The sequence below is a fragment of the Ischnura elegans genome, chromosome 12, assembly GCF_921293095.1.
Source record: "Ischnura elegans chromosome 12, ioIscEleg1.1, whole genome shotgun sequence".
NCBI classification, from domain to species: domain Eukaryota; kingdom Metazoa; phylum Arthropoda; class Insecta; order Odonata; family Coenagrionidae; genus Ischnura; species Ischnura elegans.
In genome coordinates, this window is record NC_060257.1 from 63,612,125 (window position 1) to 63,632,420 (window position 20,296).

General features: G+C 38.8%; 1 protein-coding gene across 2 annotated transcripts in view; it reads left to right on the plus strand.

The window, feature by feature from the left end:
• LOC124168837 (3-hydroxy-3-methylglutaryl-coenzyme A reductase) overlaps positions 1-20,296 on the plus strand; it is a 210,303-nt gene that overhangs the window by 116,721 nt on the left and 73,286 nt on the right. For both annotated transcript variants that reach the window (XM_046547173.1, XM_046547172.1), the window contains exon 2: positions 15,555-15,886. In XM_046547173.1, coding sequence (XP_046403129.1) covers positions 15,623-15,886 — 264 coding nt within the window. In that variant the 5' untranslated portion in view covers positions 15,555-15,622. The remainder of the gene's footprint in view (positions 1-15,554; positions 15,887-20,296) is intronic.

Below are 20,296 nucleotides of genomic sequence, written 5' to 3' on the forward strand. Positions count from 1 at the left end.
CGAAAACGCTTAAATTTCAGCATTTTTATAAATGGTTTTTCAAATTTCACCGTAAATCACGTGGAAAACGAAAATCAATTTCCAGAATAAGAATGTGTTATTTATTTTTCTCCCTAATGGTACATGTTTTATCTATATGTTACCATTATCACTAATTAAAATATGCAAAAGAAAAAAGGTCTGCAAGCATTAATAACAAACTTTACATGTATTTCGTATGGAAATGATTCAGAACCCAATCCAGGGCCTCTCCGGCCCTGCGGAATGATGAAAAATAGTTAACATCCTATTCTCAGACCAACTGAATATAGACACAAAGTTTCATAGGAATCGGTCCAGCCATTTCGGAGGAGTTTGGCAACAAAAAACCGTGACACGAGAATTTTATATTATATCCTTGGTGTCTCTGATTGTTGTTTACGTTTATAGCGATTAATTATCATATTCCTCGCACTGCTTAGTTGAAAGCCTTTATCTCTATTTATGCTCTTCTCCTCTGGGTTAATTTCAAACGCTTCCTTTACAATGCAATCCCAATAATCATTCCAGGTGGGAAACCTGAAAAACATTCCTTCAAACTATCCGCCGGAAAAAAAAAAACTAAAATTTGGGTGAAGGGTTTTAATCTCTTTTAGATTACAATGGCCTACCTCATTGTTTTTCTTTTACTCCTCTCTCTTCCTGTTATCCCTCGGCCTCGACCCGTATTTAAAGATAGTGTGCTTCACTTTCGTCTGCCTTCACTTGTTTATTCAGACTGACATGGTTGCCTTAGCGGTCGCTGTGTGGGAGTTCTTCGGATGCAGAGAGAGGTTTGCCCAGAGTCCTCCAGACTGCACTCTCAACACTACTGCGTCACCAAGTCGAGTCGTGCGCGTATTTGTAATTTTTAACTAGTAATTATTCATGCATGTTTTACAAGGGGATTTTTATTACATACTGAAATGTGTTTTTCGAATGAACTATAAACATATTTTTGTACCAATTTTTTTTATAAACCTTCGATTTTTTATCGATTAATCTATATTCGGTGTAAATTTGCATTTTTTGTTGAAAATTCGAGCTTTTCATTTCGATTAAAAATCGATTTATACCGAAAATTTTCCATTACTCAAAATAGTCAGTCCTCTTAATTGCTCCCTCAACACTTCTTTATTACCAAGTCGAGAAGTGAGAAAGTTTTAAAGTGATTGACTCTGAAGGATGGTATTTTACTAATAAAATTTAATGATATTTAATTCTATCAAGAAATATATTTATTGATCATAGAGAGAAATTTAGTGGTGATTGATTGTATTTATTTTTTTCTTTTTTCCGGATCTTAAATCGGAAAAATGGTATGAAAAAATTAAACTATTATTTATTTACACACTTTTACAAGTATTGTATGTTTGGAAAATGATTTATTATTTGGAGTGTGAAGATAACGTTGCTAAGCTTACTTTGAGTCTACAGGTAAATGGCGAAAAGGAGTAAAATTCGAGAGAAGCAGGTAAAGGAAGGAAATATTCACTTTATCTTTCGAAGTGATTCAATTTTGGTATCATTTATTATTTACACGCCTCGTCATCCCTTTCCAAATTTTAAAGCGCTGCACGTTGAAATGACTTTGCACGCTTTCACGCGCACATGGAGATAAAAATCAAAGGTAAAATTTCACTGCGGAATTAACCTTATGAATTGACCGAGGCTCGATCACGGATCACACTTTTACCGTTAAGTGTTACTATTTACTAAAAGACTGTTCTTACTCTAACCGAAATTTGGAAGGGTACGTTCATGTTTCGCAATGTTACGTTTATAATATTGGCATCCTACGCGTAAGTTTCCGCTTAAAACCACTTGAGATAATGTGTAAACTCACCATTATTCGTTATTGTGCATTAGCAATAAGCTGATGTCAATTTTGAGACCGCGTAGCTTGTTAATAGTAGCGATATTTCATTTTAAAATATTACTAAATAAAAAAATATGTTTTTGTGTAAAAAACGTGTTTCATTAAAAAGAAGATTTCGGCCTGTGGCCCCTTAAATTTTAAAAATGTTTGATGATAAAATTTCAAATAGTAAAGCAAGTTAAATGAAACGGGATAAAAATGAAAAATATAGTAAAACAAAGACTTAAAAATTGATTCGTCGCGAGTCCTTAACTTAGTGGAAATTCTCTCGACGCTAGCAAACTCACCCAATCAATTTTAATTACTCTGTCGTCGTAATCAACCAATCAGGGGTTTTCCCTGTCATGGATTTGTGAGCCATCACGTGATTTTCGATCCTGGCCGCATGCTCAGACACCAAAAATCGCTCTTTCTCTGACATCCTTACGCTGAGGTTGTCGCTCGTCTCTCGTCGTATACGAGGGCACACGCTGGGGAACGCAGAACGATATCTGGGCGCGTGATTGGCCGCCGTCTGCTCTGTGGAACGCGCGCGAAAGTGGACCGACTCTTGTGTGTACGTGTGCAGTGCTTACCGACCGGTACATGCTCCGTACCCGAGAGAAGCCTCTTTGTATTCGCAAGATCATTTTGGTCCGCACACCTAAGGGAAGGCGAGTTTGCAACCTGAATGGGAGATTAAGGTAGGCGCACGAGGTGTGCTCAGAAAATAACGGGAATTTTTTTAACAATTATTTATTGATTCGTCTACATTAATGTTTCTACCTTCATAATAGTCCCCATTATATCTTGTTATTATTTTCGTAATCAGTTACAATTTGGCAACTGCCCAGGTGGTAACATGTACATCCAAAAAAGAAAACACTAAATATCCACAAAGTCACGTATAAACTAGACATTGTACAAATTTTAAAAATACAATTAAAATTTCTTAAAAAAATAAGTCACTTTTTTCAGCTTTTTCTTAAATATTTTTACATTACCAGGAAAGAGCTCAAATAACTCTGCAGGCAATCTGTTCCGATCTACAATTGTTTTATTGAGGTAGGAAATTTTTTAAAACTTTAGTCCTCTGCGCCGGGCATTTAATTTTGAACTGATGATCGTTCCTACCAATGAAATGCACTTGTACATGTGCTTCTTCCAATCCTACACACACTTCTCAAACTCGATATTTTAGATAGCCTTGATCTATGTCAGAGATCTCTATTAATTTCATTTATCCTTGTAAAACGACGGCCACTTAAGGTTGTCTATATTTTTAGACGTGGGTTAAAGTCGTGCGGAGCCATGCCTGGCGAATATAGAGGCTAAGGCATCGTTACGTGATTGTTTTTGAACAAAAATTCACGAAAAAATGACGTGTGAATGTTCCAAATACCGATTATATTTGGAAAAGATTAATATTTCCGAAGCCGGTTTTTCGATTGACTTCGGCGATTATGTACTGGTCGGAGAATAAGTGTTAACCGAGCGCCTAAGGCTAGACATTGCTAGCGTATACGTTTTATGTCCCATACTGTTTTCGGTCACTGCGCATCTACCTTGATCGATCTGGTATATTTTACTCCAAGTTACGTGCGCGTGTGGTTCTCTTTCTTTAGTGCCTCCGAGTGCTTTAAGATAACGTCAAATTGCGATTTTTTGCATATGTACTTGAGACTAATGCATACATGGAATTATCCGAGGTATATCGATTTGAATTAAAGCTATTGATAAAGTTTTTTTTTTTCTTTTTCCATTTCGATCTTACGACTTTACGATTCGGCGATCGACCTGAGCTTATTTTCCATGTTTTTTTAAATATCAAATTCCGCCGATTTTGTTTGCTCTCGCATATCGTGTCTTCATTTATGCAATTGAACGCTTTATTTTTTAACGAAACATATGTATCCAAGCATAATTTACATGCGCTGATGCTCTTTAAACGCAAAGTATGCAGATTAAACACAGGGTGCCTTTCGCTTTATGACCGGTCCTCCGTAACGGATTCATATCGCGAACCGAGGTTCCACTGTAGTTACTGAATTTGGGATTTCATATTTGGTCCCAACCTTCGATTCCTGCGCTTCTACCTTCAGAATTCTCGTTGTATGTTTACTCTTGAGTTTTCAACGCCCGCACGCGGTGTGTTTCTTCAGGGCTCATCCCATTCACACATTCGCTTGGGAATTTCGTTGACTCCCTCCCTCGCCAATGGGAAGAAAGACGGGAGAGATTGTGTTAGTCGGTGATTACGACGGCTGGGACGACGGGACTTGTCTCTCACGCCCCCGCACTCTCCCAAGAAGGTATTTGTTTGGGGGCGAGCAACTTCGCCGCCGAGGCGACGGGCGAGGCGCGAAAACAGATTTGGCGTCTTAGTCGCCTCCACACATCGCCTGTGCCGTGAACTGGTTAACAATCCCTTTGCCCCCTCCGTCCCTGATTCGCCACCCTATAAGTCTTCTCCCACAAACCTCCTTCTTTCAAGTATGTATCCCGAGGACTATTCTGAGAATATATTCTGAATGTACATAATATTTTATAATGCGGGGGCAAATCAATTGAGTGGCTTGGAAGCCAAGGGTTACAAGTGATTTCTCTTTACTATACAGAGTTAGGTACAGAAATTAGCTATAGAAAACAAACAAAATCAATTAGATGTTTAGTGGTGCTTTTGATTTTCCACGCGATGTCAGCACAGAACAGAGACTCACTCGTATCCCTTGGCAACCAAGTTTTTGCGCATTTTTTCTAATAATTAAATTTACCTAACTCTGTTGAGAAAAAAAATCACTTGTACCCCTTGGCTTCCAACCCACTCAATTACTATCCGCAATTTAGTTATATCTTTGTTTATTTTGGTGGTACTGTCGTTTTACGTTGATGACGCATGTTTTTTTTATATGTTGTTATGTCTTTGGAAATTTCGGGCTGCTTTTTTTTACTTTGCACGTTTCAAGGTTGGTTTCGTTATCGGTGTCGTGCTGTTAATAATGGCTTATATCCGCTTTCTATTTGCACGAAAGAATAGCGACGTTCAGCGATCCGTTTCTTGTGGTCGGAAGGCGTATCAGGGGTCGAAATTCATCGAAGACTTTCGGTACAGCACGGGAACAGTGCTTTGCCACATTGGATTGTGACCATTTTCCATCACAAATGAAGAAAACATTGAGCGTTCACATGAAATGATTATCTTAGACAGTCGTCTAACTATTAAAGCGGTAATGCCCTCGTAATAATGCGGATAATGTAATACCCTCGTAATAATTGCCTTTATTTGCCTGTACCACTAGGTCCTTCTAAGCCATAAGACTTTTCAGAAGTTTCCATATATACTACATAGTAGCATATTGTAAGCATAACATTTATATTACTTTTAAATCTTTAACTTCACAAATAAATTAAAATACAATAATATGATATTAAAAATTTCATGGAATATTGAAACCAAAATAGGAGAATTTAATATTACTTATAAATGTCCGGTTAAATTTCATAGCTTTATCGCCAATAGTTTAAATATATGCGAATTCCGAGTAATTATGGGCTAAAAATTGTTTCAAAAAATATTTTTTCGTGTGCCTCAAAGTAGCTGGAATCAGTTTCAAACGTTTTATGTATATCTTGTGTAGTTAGGGCATTGTTTTGATGAGTGAATGAAGTAGTGAGTCGCGAATCATGCTCTCTAGAAAGTAAAATGTGATATTTCTATTAAAAACAACCCAATGAGCTTATTTCAGTACTAACATATGTTTATTTCAATATTTTTACCATCCTGAATGGTGAAACTACTGGAGCTTTTAAGAAAAATAATTTTGTCCCGCTAAATTCGCTATTAGAACCACTGTGCAGCTGTGTTTGCTAAATAGCGACTCTCATCTCCTAGAACCCTTACGCGAACACAATATACTACGTGCTGGGACGCACGTACAGTGCTATTGATACCTCGTGTGCTATTCGAGGCAGCTTCGGCTTTCTCTGAAAGATTCCAGGCTTTCCTGACGGATTCCTAGGGTGAATTCTTCTCGGGTTTTACACCAGGTCAGTGTTTCCATGGTCCACCCCACCCTGTGAAAATATTTTTGAGGCGTCCATAGGCTTCAACCGACTTTGAATTTGGGACATTTCGTTCGTTATCATAATAATTCTCCACCCACTTCACCAACATATTGAATAATTAATAAATTTATTTTCAAACGATCTTGTTTAGAGCTTTCGAAAATTTTGTATTTACAATGCGCTGTAATGGTTTCTAACTGACATTTTGGTCCATTGTGGCGTTGCGTGATAAAATCCCATGTGATTTATGAATTTTTATCTAAATGAAAAACTGACAACGATATTTGGAATAGAGCAGTGGAACTTGCAACCTGATTATAATGACTTATGTCGAGTATGAAGTCACATAATAAGAGTCCTTAATGAATCGTTATCTAAATGAAATACTGAATTGCACTGCTATTTGGAGTGGAGGAGAAGAACCGAGCTAATAATACTCAATCGTTTCGCAAGTAAAATCACCTCAAGAGGTCAAAGTCTTTCGTTGCGAGCGTGGTTGCAGTTAGTACCTTGTCAAAGAAATTAACGAATGGTTATTTATCAAGGTTTATGAACGTCGTTTTTTAAACACTTCTCCATTTTGGCAGGGAAGGTTGCTCGGGTGCTTACCGGGTTATTTTCTCCATGACCTCCGACGTTTCGGGGTGCGAGTCCTACTCTATCCTTAGGGCTGAATTAAATTCTGACAAACATAGATGGAGCGGAGGAGCCATGGAGGAGATTACCCTGTGGAGCACCCGTACAGCCTCCACCACCAGGAAAGCAACAGATCTTTTTTCACTTCTCCATTTTCCTGGAGAGCGCCTGGTCCATGTAGGATCTCATGGAAAACCTTGCCCCGCCCGAGGGCATGCTAACACGGAAGAAATTCGGCGAGAGGTTGCGCAGCTGTGACCTACAGGGTCATCGCCTCCACAGTGACCTTTCTCTCTGCTGCGCCCACCGGCGTGGAACCTTCCGCAATTCACGGCTCTGGTTACCACCGGTTCTTGAAATAAAAGTATCCTTTGAGCTCTGTGTGCGTTGTACGTTAAGAATCAAAAGGGACCATTGGAAAAGCTAATCAAGAGAGAGAATGGAAGCCTGGAACTGGCGTTGGGTGCTGACGATCAAGAAAATCAATTAATTACGTCAGTAATACAGAGATTTTTCAGAGGCTGCCCGATCCCAGCTTGAGTGCCTTGAGGTGGGTACGTTAAGTGCAGCACTCCGTCCGTCGGATGGGACGTTAATCCGTGGTCCCTTTGGTACCATTTGTTATGAGTAGGCTAATGTCGACGTCGGGTTTCTCTCTTATCGAGTATCTGATGGTGCACGTATTGAAATTTATTAATTATGTAAAAAAACTACTAGAGATGGCAAATTCGAAAAATATAAAACATAAACTGTCAGTACTTCTGTTTTCATTTAAACTATGCTCAAAACCCCATCATTATTTTATGATAAACCGTTATGTTGAATGTACCTTACGGGAAAATTCTCCCAGGAAAACCAAGAAATAAGTATTTGGGACACAAAAAGCAGAACACAAGGAAGAGGAAAAAATGGAGGGCTGCTGTATACCAGTTTTAATATGTTTTGCGATGCAGTAAATTGAAAAAAAAGAAAATATGAAAAGACTGCAAATCTCCGGAGTCTTATACCATGATCCTCGGTAAAGTTGGCATGGAAATCTAGCAACTTGTATAACATTTTATTTGGGAAGTGACCCGAACAGTTAAAGGTACCTGGTTAAATTCCCAGTCCAGGTATTTTTTGTCATTGAAATTTTTGTAATATATATACTATAAAGCCCTTTAACGACCACTCACTCACTCCTTCACTCGCTCATACACATAAATGTTTGGGGTGAACGAGACGAGATACGACAGAGTCTTATGAAGACCCCTTCTAAAATTATCTGAAACCCCAGGAAAAATTATGAAAACACTTCATTTCCAATTATTCATCTGTCTATTCAATTAAAATTGAGTATGGGGATTAGTTCAAAAAAGAGGCCACCAAAATCCAATGGCGGCGCGGCAATCATACAAAATAAAAATCATAGCAACATAGCCCCCCCAGCCTCAGAGTAAGGATTGGGGTAGAGGGCGCTTTCAGGCTGCGCAGTAACAGATTCTTGTAGTCAACATGGTTATCACGTGATCGTGGGAAGTAGTGCGGGAATCCCTTGTGGGAAGAATTGTGGGAAGTGTGGGATGTATATGCTGTATATGCGGGATCTTGACTACATGCGCAGTAGCCAAAGCGCACTCTCCCCCATCCTTACTCTGAGCCCCCAGCGAGCAAAAGCGAGTTATTAATGTATTATCCATCAATTCCTTTTGCAACGGTTATCGAATTTAACGCTTTTCTGTCTTCATATGTTTAGAAAGGTATGACTTTCCCTGAGATTAAAACAGACAAGCGTGACCACCTGTGATGTTGTTAGCGCGCTCTTTATTATCCGTTGTTGGCATCCTGGTGGCCCAGACAGACTGTTTCCTTGTTCTTTAAGATTCATGAGTGCACGTTAAGGCGCAGATCTCTTGTGTGATTGAAGACAAGTTCCTCCAATGGCACGCGGAAGGAGCAGAAGAAAAAGTGGTGACCCATTGAAAATAAAGGCCATTTGTGAAGAGCGAAAGTATTATTCAAAGTCGGCTGATGACTTCTCTTTCCTGCCGGAATGAGCTACTCCCACAATCAAAACAAATACGTACTATAAGATGACGTGCGTAAAATGCAAAAATTTAATATAATGAAAGTGAAGTTAATCAAGCAGCTGTATCAAGGGGAGGCGGACAGAATACCTGAAGTCCTTATGAAGGATGAAGACCGAAACGCTTGATTAAAGAAACAATAATTATCAAATCAAAAAATACCGACCTACTACTGAGAAGTTAAAAATAATGGTATCGATTCTTTCGTTTTTTCATATTTTCCATCCTTCGATGTCAAGGATCTACGTGAGATATATAGCAAGCAGATTATTCTTGAAATATATTTTGCATTTAACACTTTTGCCGGTAAGTGGAGACGACACCTTAGGCTATTCATGTATCGTCTTAATAGTCGACTATACCATCATTTTTGGTCAACTAATTTTTTTACTTGAGTTACATAATTAACTTGACAGTGTCTCACTGTCAGATTGATTTAGTAAGATTTGTACATTTCTTTATCACGAAACCAATGTTAGGATACGTCTTATAGCTTGTAAAAATTCTAGTTGCATTTTAGCTCTAAGTAATCAACAATTTCCGCATGCTTTGCCTGTTTCCGAAATTGTAAAAGATGTTATCTTCACTAGATTCATCCTTCGCGACGTCAACATCATGTCATCAACAGAAGTTTCCATACATTATTAATGATTACGCCATTTTGACGTAATGAAGAGCCTCTCCATCTGTTAAAGATACCTTCTCTGGTATTTTTGGAAACAGCCTTAGACAAGCAAGGCCATTTTGTTTCTTCATTTTAAGACACAGTAGTAATCTCCATACTTGATATGATATCATCCAACCCGGACTGGTTCCGGCAACTCAGATCTATTTTCTACGTTCTAGAAAATGCCACTGAGCTATGGAAGCCTGGGTCAGTCAATGTTAAATTGTGCTGAGTTTACTATATTGCTCTGCGTTAAGAAAAGTAGCGAATTCTACAAAGTATCGCCTAAGGAGATTTCTTCTATTCATTTTTCTTCATAAAAAATTGCGGATCTGTTATGTTATTTCCAAAATACCTGTACACAGGGTCGTAGCCAGGACTATGTGTTGGGGGGCACCACCCGGAGGGTCAAGAGGGTGGAACCTCTGGGAAAAATGTGAGCATTTTTATCTCTAGAAATCACTTTTAATGCAATTTTTTAATTTAAAATTACACAAGTGATGGGTCGCCGGGAAGCTGTTTTGCTAAAACATACTAGGCTGAAAAATAGTTCAAGTGGCAGTTAGAAGCACTATAGATGAGTATCTATGAATACAATTTGTTCTCACGCAAACGGGCGGGTGCAAGGCCGTGGTTCGCAGTGTCACTTCATAAAAATAATAGCCGATATTAATTTTTCTTCTTAATATTGGTGGATTAGAATAAAATTGTTTTATGGGTTATTATTTTTTTGCTAAAATTAATTGCTTTTGGGGGGCTCGTGCCCCCTCCTGGCAACTCAACTGCCTGCACATCGTGTAAAGCTTATTTTTTGTATAAAACCTAAATTTCGATGCGTAGAGCTCGTTTTCGTTTGAACCTCCTTTATCAATTGGACGTTTCGATTATCGAACATCTCGGACATAACGTTACACAACATCTTATGCGGTCAGGCTCGTGGTCGACGGGATGGCGTGATGCCCTTGGAACCGGTATACGACTCCGAATTTCTCTCTCCTTCTCGCCGCTCTCGTTTTCAGATGGGAGAAGTCGTAGGTGTGTGTATCGTTTTCTTTTTTGTCGGTCACGGGGACACTTCCGCGTCTGTGACGAAACGAGAAACATCAGACCATCCTTTAGGATCGCGTGCTCGGCTTGGCACCAATTGATTTTCTTCTCAAACTCTTCATTATGAAAACTGATCCGCCTCGGAGTCTCGCGTAAACGCGGTTGAGGAAACGATTAGTCAACCGACTTTGATTTTGGATGCAATCTCAATCGAGGAATCAATGTCATTAGGTATTGAAAGTTTAATGAAATGGGATTAGTGTGGCTGTTGAACCCTGTTGTATTGATTTTGGGAAGACTGCTGAGATTTTCCTATCGAAGGAGAAAATTATAGGAGGCAACCTCAATCGAGGAATCAATACCATGAAGTATTGAATGTTTAACGAAATAGGATTAGTAAGGCCATTGAGCCCCATTGTATTATCTTATAGAAAACTCCTGAGATTTTCCTACCGAAGGAGAAAATTATTGAAACAGATAGATTGTGGTCGAGTTCACCCTGTGGAAATTCATTGTAATAAGATACAAACAGGTGTAGTAATTTTCCACGCTATATTATTTGTTCAACCGGTTTCAGTTTACACACCATTATCAAGAGCTGTCTCTTGATCATGTAGCTATTTGTATCTCATGAAATGACTGGTAACATGACTGATGACACGGGAGAAGTAAGGCGATAGAACTCTATTACGAGTATATTACTCTTGGGTTCACTGCTTAACGTTTTTCCTAGATTTACATTACTAACGTCTTATTTTTATTGTTTTTCATATCATATCTGTCTATTGGTAACCATTGGTTAATTCTCCATTTATTTTACGATTCGAAGGTCACATAGTATTACTTATGACTGAGGTTACTTTCATAATGTATGCCTTTAGTTATGTCAGCGATTGATATCGTAGAAAAAAAACTGATTATTTACTGCCGTGTTCAGTCTTCATACCTTTGAACCCCATGCTTCAGTTAGTGGGAACGTCTGCACTTGCTTCGATTTCGATTACATTCAATAAAAAGTTGCTAAGTCTTGAGTCCCTCAATTCGTGAATCATGATTATGACGCTCCGTCTTTTCAACTGTGATGATTGCTTGAATAAAATATTACTGGAATATACGAGTTGTAATCAAATTCAATATGGATTATTCCTTCAAATGACTTATGAAGGAGCCTCCTAATGTTATATTTATAGTGTCGTCTTCATGAAGGGATAATTTACTGTGTTATCTACCAGGGTAAGAGAATTAAAATTAGTTGATAAACGCCAGTTTTGGCAGGTATTTTATGATATGTCGGCGTTCGCGGAGTGTCTGCCATGTGAGCCGTTGAGTAAACGTGTGGATATTGCTGTGAACGGTGTCGAAATTGCGGCTGGGAATGGGAGTCACGCCGTAGCGATCGAATGTTTTATAGCGGCGAAAGTTGCTTTCTTCTCGAAGCCCCTATCTCTCTCTCTCCATCCCTCACTTACGCTAACTTGTTTGGAATTTCGGAGCGTTCACCTGAGGTGCATAGAGTGGGGGTTTCCGGAGGAATCTGTAATACTTCAGGACGTGGTTGGGGAGATCATTTTAGGCATTTTATTATGTCCATAAACATGTGGTCGCAACTCCTTTGTTACTGAGCTATGGAAACGCAACCATGTTTTTGGATGTACTTTGCAGCTACCATGAAAACGGTGTTTCTTGGGTGTCCAGCCTTTTCGACGTTTAATTAATACTCTGGATTTAAAGGGCATGAAACAGTTCAGATTGAACGAAAAGGTGCGATATTAATTGTCTGAAGCGATTGATATCAAAATGGTTGGGATTGTGCAATCGTATTGTTGTTATTTGCTCAAAGCTCTCGTTATTTGGGTCAAAGATTGGGTCAGGCATTTTATGATTACACATTTTCGTCCAACCTTATGTCCTTAAAAATTTAGTCCATACTTAATGTTTCGCGCGGAAAAGCAAGAAATGTCCTATGAAATAAAAACTCCCTAAAATATAAAAACACTTATTTTCATGGATAAGCACCTAATATAATAATATCCTCGAATACATATTATATACCAACTTTAATTTTGGGAGGATGGATGAATAACGTAATTATATACTGTTGGTAAATTTGTGATAAAATGCTTTTCAGTCTTCCATCTACATCAAGATAAATAGATCAGCATCCCTCATGATACGATTTGAATGATGTGTTGTTGATCTTTGTCCCGAAAAACTATCATTTCAACGCAGTGTTGATAAACTTTCTATCTCTGCTTACTTTTATGAATGGATTTCGTTTATTTTATTTGTATTTGATGCGTGTTCTGCCTCAAGAAAAGGAGGGCTAATAGATAGCTCCCTGGGTGGTATATTTACGTTTTAGCTATATATACCACTGCAATATATAATTAACTGCTTTTTGTGGCGGTGATTTTAAGTAACTGCTAAAATAGTACGTGTATTTTCATCACAGTGTATGTATCCTCATTTGGGGTAAATACTGCTGAAATGTATGGCCCGAAAACCAAAGAAAATTACCTTAACACTGTGTGATCTTGTATTCAGTCGAGAAAACAGACTTCATTTACCATCGTCAATAAATTAAAAATTAGCTTGAGCTTGACCTTATTCGTATCCTTAGATAAATAGGTATTGCTGTTTGCAAGATATTTTTTAGGCTTATCCCTGGATTCAGGAATTCGGATATCCCTGGCGTGGTTATCTTTGAAATATTAGTATTAACTTATCAACAACGAAACTATGGTATCGAATTTATGGTAATGATTACATTTGTTGCTGTATATAATTATCATTTTAAGATTTTAATTAATTCCAAACCAATATTCAGTTCTTACGCAAAAGGCGTGAATGGGTAATTTGGCCGCAAAATTCATGGAATTCATTCTCTTTCTTTGGCTTCAATATGAAAAATGTTCACTTCTTATGCGTTTAGCTGAAGTTTTTGAATTATTTTATTGGTATTCTCTTCTGCACTGTTGTGTTCAGATTGTCAAAAATCGCGCCCTTGTAAAGTATGGCGTATTAAGTGTGTTGCACGATCTACCTGTGTTTGGAGGTGGGTATATCATGATATAATTCGTTTACATTTGCGCCAATTATTTTTCCCGTTTGTTTTTCTGTCGTGCGATGAGCTCAGTGTCTTTGCCTGCTCCTCCTTTCTCTCTCGCGTGGCTTTCCGAATTAGAACCGCGCGTCGGCCGTGACCCAAATCCCTTCCTAGTAGCAAGCTGAGAAATAGGCCTCATTTACAGCCTTCGCTGTTGTGCGGGAGATATACCCAGAAGTTAATTACGTTTAATCTTCCTTCTAATGACTTTTTGGATTATAAATTGCGGCCTAAATACCTAGGAGTATATAAACTCCAAGTATCCTGTACTGTACTTTAGCATTTATAGTGTGTTATGAAAGTTTTATACCGGTTTCACTTGCTTAGAACGTCAAACTGTTCGCTCAATCTCGTTAATGTGTACTTGATGAATACTTAAGCAAATGGAAAAGGTTGTGATCCATAATAAAGTCTCCATAATTAAAAAAAAAATTATTTTTCATCCGCTTTGTCGGTAGTGCTATGAATTTCCACCAAGACATCCCTCGTATAATGTATTTATGTAGTAAGCGATAATGTATTTATGTAGTGTTCCTGTGTAAATAATGTGTGCCAGTGGCCAGTGCCTGATGTGGCCAGCTTGGTTTTTTATTAGGACCTCGATTTTAGCTCGTTTTAGTGATTTTCATCTGCATACTATCCCCCAGGCCACCTCTGAAGTCGTATCGTGGGAGGTTTTACGACATTGACCGTTAACCTAAGAGAGAATAGTAAAGCACAACTAGGTAAAAGAATACTAGTAATGCCCTGGCTTTGATATTTGATGAAACACTACTTTGCTGACGGGAATAATGTTTCGAAACTTAAATTGTCATCTTCATGAAAGGTTATCATGATTGTGATGATGATCCAGAAAACGAAGTACCTAATAATTTGCCATTGTTTGGCCAGATTGGTTATTATTGATCGAAATCCGTGTGAATTTTCTGAATGCGCAATTTGGCTTACATCATTTTAAGTATGGCACTGTGCTCTTCATGTTCATTAATTAATATACTACTTTTTACATAAAAGATGGTAGCACTTTTCCACAATATTTTAATGCGTACGACGCGTTTAGGCTCACAGAGCCATCATCTGGTACAAGAAATTGTCTTAAATTTAAACATCACCTTTTACCTTTGAGAAAGGGGTGGGAGAGGATGTCACATGTTTGAAGAAGGAATAGAAAACAGGCGACAGAATGGAGGTAGTGAGAAAAGATACAACTACAAAAACACGGGACACCCAAGGTGGAAGGAGGACTCTAGGCATAACTGTACAATAACGAAAACCACTTTGGAATACCCCTGTAAAATAACGTATACCCCTTTCTCAAAGGTATAAAGGTGATATTTCTATGTGAGACAATGTCTTGTACCAGATGATGGCTGTGTTAGCCGAAACGCGTTGTACGCATTAAAATATTTTGAAAAAGTGGTACCACCTGTTATTTAAATATGTCGACTTTCCACCATATAACGCTGAATCTGTTGAACTAATATACTACTGCTGGAAGGTTAGCCATCAGGCCTCCCACCCAGCCCCTCCTTGTCCTTATCGTGAATCTGTACCCAAATAATGTTATGTTCGTTGATTTTAATGTAAATATTTCCAAATATCGACTCGAAGGCTAAAGCCAAGTGGACTGCATAGAGGAAGCCCAATCCCATTCCGAAGAAAGCTGATTTTTGTTGCCACTTCGGTCGCATTTTAATCGGCTTTCAAAAATGTCCGCGACGCGGCGATAAGTGCATTGTGATTCACATATTTCCAGTATTTTGCTGTAAGGTCCTTGCAAATGCGAGGGATAGCATTGAAGAGTTATGAATTTGATATACCGCATCATCATGCATAGAAATTTCGGTTAACACACCTAATTATCCCTTATTTCCCCGTGAAACTTGGGTCAATTTGTCCGTCAGCGACGCGAGTGGCGACTTTTGCAAACCCATTTAAATGCTCCGTTGGTGACAACACATTTATCGGCCGCTCTTCTGTATTATTCGTGGGCAAAGCCATCAATTTTGATTTCGCAGTAATTTTTTTCCTTTTAATGACATTTCCTCAATGAATTTTCCTCGACTGACATTCTCTTGTTTTTTTTTGCAGTCGGAGGCGGCGACGGAGGCGGCGGGGCGCGTGTGCATGAATAGTCGTCGTCTTCCGTGGTAGTCCGCATGATGCTGTCGCGGGTTTTCCGCGCCCACGGCGACTTCTGCGCCTCGCACCCATGGGAGGTGATCGTCGCCACGCTCACGCTCACCGCGTGCATGCTGAGCGTGGGTCCGCCCGCCGCACCCGCACTGTCGGCAGCCGCACCACCGGCCACAACCGCTCCCGGCGGCGGATCGCCTGCATCCTCCTCAGCCACGCCCCCCTCTGCCAACTATGACGGAACCAGGCCCCCGTGCGGTTGGCGCCGGGAATGCCCGGGGCTTGAGGTGAGTTAAACCCCCTTTAATCTCGAAATATGATTTTATGCTTTCCCGGCGAATGATGTGGGTAAACTTTTCTCGGGATTCCCACCGGGTTAATGTTTTTATAACGGCCAACGTTTCAAGTACCGTCTCGCCACTCATCATCAGGGCAGAATATTGATTTATTTAATGTTTGGTTGCTAAGTTTCATTGTTGTAATAAATTTAGTTAAATAAAAATATACATTTAAAAAAATAATAATAATAATAATAATAAAATAAAATACGATGCCAATTCTTTTATCGCACCAATATTAAACAGTCTAATTTCCTTATGTGGCCTTTTTATATAAATGAAGTTCTTTAACTGTAATTTCGAAATAATTTGGTCAACTGCATCAAGATTGGCTATCTTTGTGACTGTAGGTGGCGTTAGTTGAGTGAGTGCCGAGACGGTACTTGAAACGTTGGCCGTTATAAAAACATTAACCCGGTGGGAATCCCGAGAAAAGTTTATCCCCTTTATTCTCGTCCACTGCAACTCCTACCAGATAAAATGCTTAAGCCCTTTCCGTAAAAATTACGTATAGTAACGCTCCTTGCACATTATACGTTTTCGCCCGTGCGGGAAAAAACGCACGGTTTTAAATCGTGGCCAGTTGCTTTTCATACTGTACGATTTTAACCGTACAGAAAGATTATAATCAGCAGTACTGGAGACAGCTACCGCATGACTCAAACCGTCTAGGGTGAAAGTGTGCATTTGTTTACGTGGATCACTAACAGAAGCAGAAAGACGACACAATAGCCGTGTGGCCCCAGTGGCACTGGACGGCTGCAATGCGACTAAAAATCGTGCCTGTTTTTTAACCGTGCAATGTGAAAGGTCTCGTAAACTTCTTCAGTAGACTAATAGAAAAAGGCCCGTGCTGTTTTTCCGGCTCGTGCGAAAACGTGTAATGTACAAGGAGCTTAAAGCGAACGAATAGCGCATTATAACGAATTTCAGGAGACCTTCGTTCTATCTTGTTATGATCGGGATTTCGTTATATCGATACCTTCATGCTTGACTTCATACCTTACTTTTCGTTATTTTTTTTACTAGACGCCCCACTGCTATTTTTCTGATTTTTCACTAATTTCAATGGAAACTGATATTAAGACATTTACTCTAAATTGACGTTTATGTGTATCTCTCACTCTACTGATCTTTTAGGGTGTCAGATTTCTTGTGTAAAACTTACGGTATTCTCTTGGAATTTTCGGACGCCAGTATTTAGTGTGTTGCGTTGTAAATACTCTCCCTGCTGCACATATTTTTTCAACTAGCTCGATCATAGTTCGTTTTATTGATTTTCAGCTCCAGATTTCATCCTAAGTACTCCCATTTATTTGTATATTTTATAGTGTGACCTGTATTATGTATCAGAGAAGTTAAGACCGCTATTTTTACCGCTTGATTGGTGTTTTTCGTGACGGTTTATTCATTTAAAAGGTAGGTTTTAATCTTGAAAATGTTCTCATCTATCGAGTACTATACCTTTTAAAGCATTTTCTTTTATATCTTTGGGAATATTTTTAGGGTAAAATTGTATGTTCCAGGTGCAATTAATTGCTTATCAGGGTCCGTCCTAATCATTCTAATAATTAGAACACGATTGATTGAGTTGTAAAACATAAAAACATATTTGCATGTTTTTTACGTGGTCCACGCTTGTGGAGAGGCTCACTGGCCTCCAGACAATTCAAGTGCTCCGAGAAGCGCTTTTCAACGAATGCCTCCCATCATCTTCTCGCGTCTCAGTGCGTTGAGTGACGTCATCTGGGAAGGATGTTGATTCCGTAGTTCCCCTCCGCGAAAGCATTTTCTATTCCCGGAAACCAACCATAGGCCTTTTGTCAACCCAGCCAATTCTTTTTCATTGGAAACCGCACTTTTTGTCGATGGAAGTGCATTGCGTAGGAGACTTCCACCTCATTTTTTTGTTTAAATTCCGGATCGTTTTCATCAAGCCTGAATCACGCGACCATTTTTTTTTTTTCATTTCTTCCGAAGGACAGCTCTAGAGATCGCTTCAATGATGTCGGAAAAATGACCAAATGAAGCATAAATGTTAGTTTTGGAAACAGGACAGCAAGGATATGACTCTAATGCGTCTTAGCTATAATTTTTCGCATAACCTGTGCGGGATTCTTATGTAAATCGTTTTGTAAATTCATATAAATATAATTTCACAGTGTGATCGTCAACAACTCCATTTAAATGAAGCCAAACGAATTTATACAATATTATGCGGCGTAGGTGCATTTGTATTTGCATAAAGACTATTTTTTAAAATATTTTTCGCCTTCTCTATTCTATAATAATGATTTACGCGCTGGCTGGTTTCTAAAGATTTTCTCGCGCTTTTTCGATGTCTTAAGTGAAAAATTTACTCGTTATTTCTTCATTGTAGGGCTTATTTCATCGAATAGGCCCAGAAAAGTGAAAGTAGATTTTTCCTTTTATGTTAGTATTTATGAAATTAGGACGCCATCCGAAGTTACATCACATTGTCTGTTCCCAATATGTTCCTTATCTCCTATGTAGGCAATTTATTTCGCGGTAATTAATGCAGATGCTTAAAAAATGTGATCGCACGAGTTATTTTGTATGTAACGAAGAGAGTTTTGCTGTGAAAAGTGTCAAAAACCAGGTTGTTTGAAATGCAATCTAAAATCAGGAAATAATAAAATAGAAATATTATGCAAGTATAGCTTAAATTTGATTCAGTCGGTTTTCTTTCGACTAAACTAAATTTTTTTTTTCTAAAACTCTTATGATAAGAACACTTGTCTGGCATAGTAGCCAATGGACATTTTGTCCGGTAGCATAATTTGATGAAAAGAATACATGTGAATCACGGACACCTATGGACCCTAAAGTTAAGAAATATTCTATTCGATCTTATTTACTCCTCATCAAAATTTTCTACGTTTAATACTTAAGTCTCTGAATTTTCTCGACCTCTCCCTTTTACTTCTTTTAGAGAGCAAAGATTTTTGGTATATGGCCGAAGGAGCAACAGAATTCTAGTTAGAGCTAACTTTTTCCCACATACCTTTTCATTGATATTTGATTGTGGCACTTTTTGCGAAAGTAAACCTTCTTTTCTATGGGTCTTCCTTGCGTCTCGATTCAAGTCTAAGGATAAAACAAATAAATTTTACTTCTAACCGTTAAGTTTTCAGCTTTCGCTGATTTCCTACTTGGAGGAAAACATGCAAATTATGCAGCACTTGTCCGTTAAAAAAAAATACTTTCGATAACTATCGCATGCTCCCACTTCATTATGAAGCCGGGGCTGAAAATTTGCTGAAATTAATATTTCATTCTCAGTGGTATTAATTTTTTTATGAGAACGCCTCTAAAATATGCTTACAGCTAATAATTAATTAAGAGGGAATAAAGTTCCGTATTTTATAAGAATCTCCACTTTTCAAGTTAATGCGTTCAAAAAAATTACTTTTCGCCATGAAATGCAGTGGGTGATACCATGAAGAAAAAAGTCTTTTTTTCTTGTCATGCGAGTCTTTAGAGGCAATAGTTACGGATATCACGGAGATTCGTGTTGAAATGTAACCTCTGTTAGTTCTACGCTCATTTCATTCACCCATCGGCCAAGGTTTCGACACGTCAAGTCATCGTGTGGGCTGGTGGAATATATGCTATTCAAGTACCATAAGTTCAATTTAATAATTATCTGGCCACTCATTTACTATATGGGAACTCAGTTACCCATCAGGTAGGCGAGGAAGCACCTGAGTACCTCAACTACTTATTGAGTATTTTAGATACTCAATCACTCGAACACACACTCTCTGAGTACGTACTCACTATAAGGTTCAGGTAGATATTCTTGTACCCAAATAAGTAATCAAGTGCCCACGTAGTAATCTGATACCTAACTACTCACTCAAACGACCACTAACTCAATTAGATTTCTTTCGAACTCAATCATCCGAACAGATACTCGAGTGTCTAAATAGAAATTCACTCTATCTAATACTCACCCACTCTAGTATTCACCCACTCGAACACTCACTGAGTACTCACTACTCCGGTAAGTACTCGAGTACCCGCATTGTACTCGACTACCCAGGTAGGTAATCACTCATTAAATGAGTGGGGTGTATGAGGACCATATCAGGACTCCTATTACCTTTGCTCGAGTACGTTTGCTACGATCTAACTCCCATGTTTTCACAGCCATATGAGAGCATGCTCGACTGCCTCTCCTTTCCATCCCTGTAATGTCCTAATTCCTCGTCGTCCCGAATTTCCCAATTTCGCACCATCTCGGATGAAATCTCTTCAGGTTCCGCCCGTGGTACACAGCACACTCCGACGCCATTCCTTTCTATTCGGGGGAGAGAGGGAAAAAATACATGCGTA